This window comes from Xenopus tropicalis, chromosome 2, assembly GCF_000004195.4.
Source record: "Xenopus tropicalis strain Nigerian chromosome 2, UCB_Xtro_10.0, whole genome shotgun sequence".
NCBI classification, from domain to species: domain Eukaryota; kingdom Metazoa; phylum Chordata; class Amphibia; order Anura; family Pipidae; genus Xenopus; species Xenopus tropicalis.
This window is the reverse complement of record NC_030678.2, coordinates 137,619,625-137,630,044: the sequence shown is the minus strand read 5'-3', so window position 1 is coordinate 137,630,044 and position 10,420 is coordinate 137,619,625. Positions and strand designations below refer to the sequence as shown.

The window sequence follows — 10,420 nt, the reverse complement described above, 5'->3', positions numbered from 1 at the left end:
ATACTATACTTGTCTAAAAAGTTATCAAAGCTGTTTAAGGCTTCAATAGAATTTGCTATCACATACTGCCCTCACTGAACTACCTATGCCTCTTCAAAATTAATTTTCAGGTCTGAAGGTGGGGGTGATGTTGTTCTGTAGTTTCCTATGGGGATGAGGCCTTACCAGGGATTGATAGAGGTAAAATTGTTGCGTTAACATCTGCACTTTATTAGCTTAAGCCACTAACTGATCCTGGCTTGTTATCCACAAAAATTCCACATTCACAGAAAAGGATGACTCAATCCACTTAGTGTATAACTTACATTTATTTCTACCTTGCATTTCTCAACATTTAACTTCATTTACCAATATGCTGCCCAGACCTCCCAGCAACCAGATAACTGCTATAATACCAAACTTGGAGAGCTGCTGAAGTGAAATAACTGAAAAACCACAAGAAATAAAAACCAATTGCAAATTGTCTCAGACTATGAATGTCGCATGAAAACTATGTTTAAAGGTGAACAACACCTTTAAGAGACAAACTGAAGGTTGTACCCTTTTCCAAAGAAACATATAGACAAATGGCCCTCCCATCCATCAGCGGAGGGGCCAGTGTCATTCATCCATAAAAACTACCCTTGCAGTGCTGGATGCATTATCCTTTAAAGACTCCATGGACAAGAAGTTGACCTTTTATATTTGGTTTTCACTTCCTTAGGAGTATCCTTATGTCTGATCATAGCCTCTGCTTGGTTAGTAGACTACCCCAGTTGTGGCCATCCTCATTAACAGAGGGCATCTCTTCTGGAACATCCAGCTTCTTGAGGTTGCTCTATGTATCAAAGATGCAGCGGATTACCTATGTGAGGCATTCTTAAACGCAGCTCAAGGGGTTAGCCACACATCAGCATTATCTGTAGTGCTCACAGACCTCTGTGGCTAAAACTTTGGTCAGTGGATCTTCAAAGAAATCTCTGACAACCATTCCTTTTCAAAGAAAAGTGCTTTCTGGTCCAGATCTGGATAAGATCATTAGCCAGGCCACAGGTTAAGGGGGAAAAGCACCCTTCTGCCTCAGAGCAGACCTCGTTCCAATCTCCATTGGGGGTGATTTTATTCATTCCAGGAACCCAAAAGCATAATTTCTAGGGACTAGGCATCTTATTCCACTGAATCCAAAACACTCTTGCAAGGGAAATTCAAGATGAACCTGCAAAACAGACAGACGTATTCAAAGCCACCAGACAAATCTGTCTCAACATGTGCACCAACCTCTTACCTCACAGTAGCTGCCTGTTAGGGCAGAAACTTGGATCAGACTTACAGAGTTCACGGAATCAATTTTTTGGCTACCATCTGGAGTTTGCCTCCATTCCTCCCCTTTATTACTTCATGTCCAAGGTGCCTCGCAAAAAGGTTCTGCCTTCCATTGCATCATTTGCAACTTAATCTTAGAAATCGCCATCCAACCAGGTCCCCTGAAGGAATGTTTCAGAAAAGATCCTTTCCTGTTATGGCTATGTTTGTGCAAAACATAATGCCACCCCATAAATATGAATTTATAATAAAACACACCATCTAGCGAGCCCATAAATGATTCCGTAAAACAGTGGCAATGTATTTCTAGAAATCCCCTTTAGAAGATGGTTTTTCTGAAATGTTGGGGTTTTTCGACAATGTGTCTGCTTTAACACATTTTCTAATTTTCTCTGTAAACACTGCAAGTATGTATATGCAATTGTTTGTAAAGCAGATATACTATTGTATACGTGGACTTTCTACTTTTCAGCTAATGAAAATAATACCACAGACTAGGTATATATGCAAATGTTATAAATACTGTGTTGTGAATAGCTTGTAAACCACTTCAGGTATTTTCTTTTAACAGGAATATCTGATTTCATTCTTTTCCTTTTGATTAACGAGATAAACGGTTACCTGTGATTAAGATATTATATAAGTGTAAAGAGTGTTACGTTTGTGTCCTCATAATGCAGATCTGTGAGCAAGTCTTACTGTATCTTATACAATGTTCAATAACAGAGCTGTCAACCCTCGGGAGACCTTTCCTGGGGGATTGTTGTTGCCCTGTGGGTGTGTGTTATTTGATGTCATCACGCATGCTTATGGCATGCTTGACATCACAGGATGCTCACTGCACAGGAGATATTAAAGACCATCTAAAACCGGGGGGTGGGTAGGAGGGAGCGAATTTTAGGACATTCATGATTAATCCAAGGTTCTTGACAGCTCAGCAATAAACTTGGTATAAAACTTAAAAAAAAAAAACTAAACAGACAATTTTACTCTGCCCTAGTTTGCACAAAATCTTTTCCCATTTTGGTCAACATGGCTTCCATGGTGGCAGGTACTTCTTTTGACAACCAGGAAAAATTGTTTTTTTAAAGGGATACTGTCATGATTTTTATGGTATACTTTTTATTTCTAAATTACACTATTTAGCAAATAATTCGCTCTACCATTTTATTCTTGAACCAACAAATGTTTGGTTTTTTTTAATGTAATATTGGTGTGTAGGCACCATCTCAGTGCATTGTGCCTGAGTCTGAGCTTTTGGGAGCCAGCGCTACACATTAGAACTGCTTTCAGGTAACCTACTGTTTCTCCTACTCAATGTAACTGGAGGATGCATGACATTATTTTTTACTATTGAGTGCTATTCTGTTACCTACTGGGAGCTGCTATCTTGCTCCCTTCCCGTAGTTCTGCTGATCTGCTGCTGGGGGGGTGATATCACTCCAACTTGCAGCCTAGAAGTAAAGTGTGACTGAAGTTCATAACAGCACAGGTCACATGGCTGTAGCATCCTGAGAAATGAAGAATATGGCTATGTAAAACGTCAAAATTACATACAAAAAAAAATCTGTGTTTTTGAAAAATGGATTTCAATGCAGGATTCTGCTGGAGAAACTCTACTAACTGATACATTTAGAAAAAAAACGTTTTCTCATTATATTTTTTCTCTCTTATATTCCTAAAGTTCCAAGTCAGAACTCCAAGCAGCAAATACTAAATAAACTGGGAGCTGACATGGACAGCATGGACATTATGACAAACCAAGACGAAGATCATTTTTTTGCGGTCTCTTTTGTTCTCTAACAGAAGTAGTACGTGCGAGCAAAAGAAATACAAATTGTGAGGGGAACTACCACACCTACTAGCACCATCCGATTGGCTGACGCAGAGGTACGTCAGCTCATCACTCCAATATGGCGGTACGTGATGAGCCGACGTACCGCCATATTGGAGTGATGAGCCGACGTAGCTCTGCGTCGGCTCATCACGCCAATATGGTGGTACGTGATGCGTCACGGCGCTTACGTGCAGTTGTGACGCAAAGTCTCGCGTGATGAGACTTGTGGCGTTGGATCGATTGTAAGTGAGGAGGCCGGGAGCTTGCGACTAGCGTGTTTGCGGGAGCCGTAAGTAGCGATCTGTGAGTGCGGGATGTGTTTGGTGGTACTGTTGGTGTAGGGAGATTCGTGTAGGGGAGGGACCATTCAGGCGCCGTAACCCCGGGCCACTGTCCCATATTGATGGCGGCTCTGTTCCCGCCCGTCGGTGTGTATAGGCGCCATCGCTGTTTCTTCTGCCCGTAATGCGCGAATGGTTGTTCCTGGCGGAGAAACTGTAAAGACTCCCTGGTTTCCGAGTGGCTTCCTTCCGCCACAGGCAAAAACAGCCAATGTTTCATTTAAACTCGTGTTGTGCGGCGGCTCCTGCTTTACTGGGGCTCACACGGTGCTAATACATTTATTTAGGGTCGAAAATCGAGATTTCAATCAGATTGTCCCTATTCTTTTGTACAACAGGAGTTTTGTCACATTTAGTAGATACAATAATCTAAGACCCATGTATGACGATGTAGTGCGCATGTCCATGAACAGTACCCATGGGGAATGCTGATTGGCTGCAATTGTCTACTGCTTTTAGGCAAATTTAGTTCCGTTTAAAACTTAACCCCATAAGTGACTTATTCCGCCGTGCAGACATTAACCTTAGGGTGTTAGTGTGGCCTCGCCTCCCTCCATGTCCTAGACCAGGGGGTCCCAACATTTTATTTGTACCTGAGAGCCACTATTAAATGAATAAAAGATTTGGAGGAGCAACACAAGCATGAAAAAAGTTCCCAGGTGTGCCAAATAAGGGCTGTATGAGCTTTGTGGTACCCCCTATGGACTGGCAGCCTACAGGTTGCTGTGTTTGGTTGTACACCTGGTTTTTGGTTTATCAACCGAAACCTACCTCTGAGCCAGGAATGAAAAATAAGCACCTGCTCTGAGGCCACTGGGGGCAACAGCCAAGGGGTTGGGGAGCAACATGTTACTCCTGAGCCACTGGTTGGGGATCACTGACCTAGACAATAATATTCTACATTTGCTGGGTGATCATTGAACTGTAGCAACATACAGACATCTTTTTCTTTCTGCATGTATATATGTGCCCTAAACTTAGTAAAAATATTACCCCGCCTTAAAGGACATGTAAAGCCTGCATTTGCCTACAATGTATATCAGTTGGGCATGTCTCCCCCACCCAAATGGCATTATTTGTACTGCATATATCCTCTCCGTTTGCCAGCACCATCACACTTTCCTAAAGCAAATAGCAGCTTTCACCCAGTGGCCATTTTTCCTCTGGTACATAATCAGATACATTTAAATCTGCAAACAGCATACACACACAGACCCTTATTCAGAATACATTTCATCAAGAATACAGGCTCACACAGGCACGACTGTCTCTGCTAAAAGTTCTGCTTTGTTTGTGCTGAGCTCAGGAGAGGAGGTTGGGAGAAAAATATTGAAGCCTGCAGCTAGAGATGAGTTTCTATGGGAACCAGCAATGCTATCTTTTCACTGGCTGCTAGACTGGGGGCGTGTTTAGTTATCTGAGCTTAGAACAACTGAGCTTGCCCACAAGCCAACAGCCAAAGCAAATTCCTGAGAGGGGGAGCTAAGTGATTTAAAAGTGATTAAAGGAACAGTAACACCAAAAAATCAAAGTGTATAATGTACTGTTGCCCTGCACTGGTGCAACTGGTGTATTTGCTTTAGAAACATTACTATGGTTTAGTAAATGAAGCTGCTGTGTAGACACGGGGGCAGCCATTTAAAAGAGAAAAGGCACAGGTTACATAGCAGATAACAGATAAGTTCTGTACAATACAATGGTGTTTTATCTGTTATCTGCTATGTAACCTGTGCCTTTTCTCCTTTTTCCAGCTTGAATGGCTGCCCCCATGGCTACACAGCAGCTTTTTATATAAACTACAGAAGTGTTTCTGAAGCAAATGTGCAGATTTTACCAGCGCAGGGCAACAGTGCATTGTATTATGATTACTTAAAAACATTTTTATTTTTTGGTGTTCCTTTAAGGGGATCCTGCAGCCTTACTATTAACCTCTGGACAACCAGTGTGGCAGGTATTGAGAGATTTCAAAGAGGCTGTTCACTGATTACATTTTTGTGTGGGGGGTTTACATGTCCTTTAAGTATGTTGAACTGGGGCAGTTGAATAAGGCATTCCAACTATAGTTGCCCTCTTATTTCTTACTCCATTTAACACTGGGCACTCAACCGATTCACCCAACGTCTGACTAGTTACTTGCCCTCCTATATGTCAAACCACCCCTCTAGTTAACATCCCTGCAGTTTGTTTTATTTAATTATCTTAAATGTGGCAATCCTAATAACCAATGTTTAGGTTTGCATGTTCTGGTGAAGAGACAGCTGGATGGGCTTTATTGGGTATAATTATGATTATAGCTTTTTACTCTTAAATGAATGAAGCACACTAGTTGCTGCTTTTTAAGGCCCCCATACACGGGCCGATAATAGCTGCCAATATCGGTCCCTTGGACCAACTCGGCGGCTTATCTGCCCGTGTAGGGGCAGAAACGAGCGGACTGGCCGACCGATATCTGGCCTGAAATTGGCCAGGTTAAAAGATTCAGTCGGATCAGGGGCCGCATCGGCTTGTTGATGCGGTCCCCTAACCGACTGCCCCATTGCCACCTACATAATCCGGTTGTTTGACCCCAGGGCCAAACAATCGGATTTTTTTTTTTTAAACTTCAAGCTCCCCGATATCGCCCACCCGTAGGTGATCGCCAAGCGAGCGGATCTTACAGTATATGGGGACCTTAAGTAATCATATTTCTGACACATGTTATTTGCGAAGTGCAAGTGTGAACTGTATTGTTTTATCCATTATACCCTTTTGATTTCTGTCCCTTGGACAAAATCAGCTTCATTTTTAAGCCACTGGCACGCAGCATTAGTGGAGGATTTCTTTTAGGGAGACATAACAGTCCTACAGGTTCATATACTGATTGTTTTAATGGGAACCTGATTGCCAAGATTCCATGTGCACTATATAAGAGACAGTAGTGGTCCCCTTCAATAATTTTATATATAGTAAAAAGTATTAGAGTAATTATAGGAGAATATAAAATCACAAACCCTCATACCCCTTTTTGAAAGTATCCATTGATATTATTACAGTCATTTCTCTTATGCTGCTTAAAATTGGTTACTTTATAATAGTTGTTCACTTAGCTGGGGAAAAAGGAACGTAAAACAAAATTAATTTTAATGTTTAGAAAACCATTAAAAACAGTGTATTTGAAAGTCATTTTGTGGTATACAGTTTGATAATGGGTTTAAAGGAAAAGGTGGACTTCTTTAAGCATATTTTAGCTATTTTTGCTGTAGCAAAAGATACATTTATAGGGACTTGGGAGGGAGGGTTTAACACTGTTTTCCAATAACAGTTGTGTAATAGAACCATTATGTACTCCTAAATAAATATTATTTGCATTATATAAAAGCACTTGGTCTGCAGCCTAATACCTTTATATGGTCACAGAATTCCCAGCTTTTAATATCCTTAATTAATACTGGTGGAATGTAATGTTATATATAATAAGAACAATCTGAGATGGCTCCTTATTTAAAATCACCCATAGACATTTAACTGTATGGTTTGTTAGTCTTGAGAATCCTCATTTCTGCCTCTTATACTGATATTACTGACAGCTGAACAAATGTTCTTTTTTGCAGCTTTTACGCAGAGTGCTACTCTTTGCCTGGTACAGTGCACACGCTAAGGCAAAGCGCAAGCGTCGGATTAGAAAATCCCATATTAGTAAGAATCAAGCGCTGCTAAAACAATGCCTAACAGGGAAAATGTAGCAAGTTGTAGCAGCAGCGAGGAGGCAGCAGCTGTTGTGGAACATGTTTGCCGTGACTTTCTGCGCAATGTATGCAAGCGTGGCAAGCGCTGCCGCTTCAAGCATCCAGATGCTGACGATGTATCTGACCTTGGTGTTCAGAAGAATGAGTTTGTGTTCTGCCATGATTTTCAAAATAAAGAATGTGTACGGCTGAACTGCCGCTTTATTCATGGTACAAAGGATGACGAGGAGCACTATAAGAAAACAGGAGAACTCCCACCTCGCTTAAGGCATAAAGTAGCAGCTGGATTGGGCTTGTCACCTACTGACTTGCCAAACAAGGATGAGGTACCTATCTGCCGTGATTTCTTAAAGGGTGATTGCCAGCGTGGGGACCGGTGCAAATTCAGACACTTGCAGCGGGAATATGAAAACCAGTATGATTATTCCTGTGATATGCGGGGAGGGATGATGAATATGGGGGTAAGCCCTGGAAGCTTATCTGCTCCTACTACTCGTACCTATGAGCAATATGGCAATTATGATGGTCTTACAGACACAGAATATTATTCTTCTTACTACCGTTATGGGGACCGATTTGATGATCCTGTTATGAAAAGAAGACGCATGGGATATGATGGATATTATAGTGCTTCTCCAGTAGAGTACCGTCTCCTAGAAGAAGAGAATGTTATGCTCCGTAGACGTGTTGAGGACCTTAAAAAGCAAGTTTCTGTTTTAGCAGCAACCAATGAGGTTTTACTAGATCAAAATGCTCAGTTTCGTAGCCAGGCCAAAGTTGTTACACTTAGCACACTGAGTACTACAGCCCCAACCAGTGAGCAAGGTGTGGGATCAGTCACCAACTACAACCATGGCATTGCCCAAACCCATACAACTCTAAGCAGTCAGGCTTTGCAACCACGAGCTGTTACTCAGCAGGAGCTTGTGGCTTCCTCTGGTGCACCTGCCTCTGCTCAAAGCAATGCACCCCAACAGCTAAACCCAGAGATAGCCCCACTATCTGCAGCGCTAGCGCAAACCATTGCTCAAGGCATGGCTCCTCCTCCAGTATCCATGGCTCCAGTAGCTGTTTCTGTGGCACCAGTGGCTGTTTCAATGGCTCAGCCCTTGCCTGGTATCACAATGAGCCATGCTACTACTCCTATGGTTACCTATCCTATAGCCTCACAGAGCATGCGCATAACAGCCTTGCCTCACTGATTAGCAAAACTGTAATAGCCACAGTGGCTTATATCTTATGTGGCGTGGTCCTGCCAGTAATAGGCATAACACTTTTTTGCCTTTCATTCTGTAACATGGGAACACATAAGTAATACACTTCTGGTATCATGTTGTATACCATCATTTCCACAACATCATAAATATTTTAACTAGGCGTTTTTAAAGGCAAACTATCATAATACCAAATTGAAAATTATAAATCCCTTATGTAGTATAATTTTCTTAAATGTTGTGCTTTTTTCTAATTTTGTAGAGAATAGGTTTTTGTCCCTCTACATTCCATCCTTACTACTGGCAGCTCTTCTGCTTTTCTGCATGTTTGCACATCTGCAGTGTGGGGTTATACTGAAGTGCTGAGCCCTGCAACTTGTTAATATGCATTACATCATTTGCACAAAATTATGACAATTACAAGACCAAGATGTGAGAGGAGCTAGGATTTTCTATAAAAACATTTCCCCTATTGACTCAGTAGTGTGCCTGTTCAATCGTCAAGAACTTAGAAAGCTGCCAGTAGCAAGGCGGAAAGTTTAGCAGAGCAGTGCAAACAGTAAAACTAATGTATTATCTTCCTATTTATAAAAAATGCTTCTTTCCGATCAAGCTATTTATGCTTTGGTTTTGTGATAGTTCCCCTTTAATATTCTTAAAGATCTAGAGAATAAAGCCTAAGTTAAGCTGTGCTCGTCTATGGACATCAAACAAGTGCTGGGCTAAAATACTGCTCAATACATATCTGTTGCACATATTTCCAGATTTTTGTTTGACCTTTACTTTAAAAAGAAACTGTACAATTGGTAAAATCAACATACATACATACAAGAGAAACGTAGTATGTATGCGCCATTTCTTTGAGCTAACTTGTTTTACATTGGGGTCTTGCCTTTTATGTAAGGAGCCTTTTCTCCATAATAGGTTTAAATGTTTTGACGCTTCTACATCTAGTTTAATTTAATATGTATAGAAAGGCAACCATTTTTTACACAAAATTAAATGATTGTTAGGAATTTCTCTGTAGTCCTTGTGCTGTGCCATCTGTGTAATGCATCTCAGTAGTTGTATCTATTGGTATTTCATTTTATCCTCCAATATTTCCAAAGGCGTTAAACAATTACATTAGGGATTTGGAGGGCTGCCATTTACAGTTCAGTGCAACGACTGCTCTCTAGGTCCTCTACTAACTTGTAATAGAAATATATAACCCATCATTTTGCTATTAAGGTAAAATCCGATAAATGTTTTCACTCTGCATGTCAAACACCATCTGCTTACCCCTTCTACTCTTACCTTTGTTTTTGTTGTGTGTAATAATGGCTCAAGTTTGAAGAAGAAATTGAAAAATTTGTAACAATCTTTGATTTCTGTCATAAAAGTTTAAACACCATCAGCTTGAGTGTTTTTCTTTCATATGTACTTGTATACGCTAGTTCTTCATATAAAGTGTAAGATTTAAAACCAGTAAGGGTTAAGTAAGTATATAGATGGAGTACATCCGATCCATTTGATAGACACAGCTTACTTATTAAGGTGCAGCTGGAGTAGCATTGTTTATCCTGCACTAAACACTTGTGGGGATTTCACTTTTTAGGTATAGGCAGCAGCTACTTTCACACAGATAAGAGACTGACACACAGGGTTTTCAGCTAAATTCTAGTGTGGATTTATTTAACACAGTTCATACAACTGATATCCAAATATAACAAATAATCAGCAGTTTTGCTGAAACAGAAAATGTCTTTCTCAGGGGCCACACTTTGGCAGATTAAACCAACCTAGGTTAATGCAGGATTCACTCTGTGTTTTGTAGAACCCCTGTGCTTTCTCAGAAGCAGCTGCCCTTCAGTCCCTAGTCTTTAGGGCAACATATAGTAACTGGTCCTTGCTACCAGGATATCAACCTCTTTTGAATAAAGATTCCACTGGCCAAGAGGTAACTGTGCAGCAAACAGGTCCCAAACACAAACAAGCAGGATAAGTTCTATACTGCCGCTC

General features: G+C 40.9%; 1 protein-coding gene across 2 annotated transcripts; it reads left to right on the top strand.

The window, feature by feature from the left end:
* The first annotated feature begins 3,319 nt into the window (after positions 1–3,319).
* On the top strand, positions 3,320–9,812 carry zc3h10 (zinc finger CCCH-type containing 10). Of its 2 annotated transcripts, none has more exons than XM_012956822.3 (2): positions 3,320–3,442; positions 7,071–9,812. In XM_012956822.3, exon 2 carries the CDS (start codon positions 7,181–7,183, stop codon positions 8,405–8,407), a length of 1,227 nt encoding a protein of 408 aa, XP_012812276.1. In that variant the 5' UTR covers positions 3,320–3,442; positions 7,071–7,180; the 3' UTR covers positions 8,408–9,812.
* The last annotated feature ends 608 nt before the right edge of the window (positions 9,813–10,420 follow it).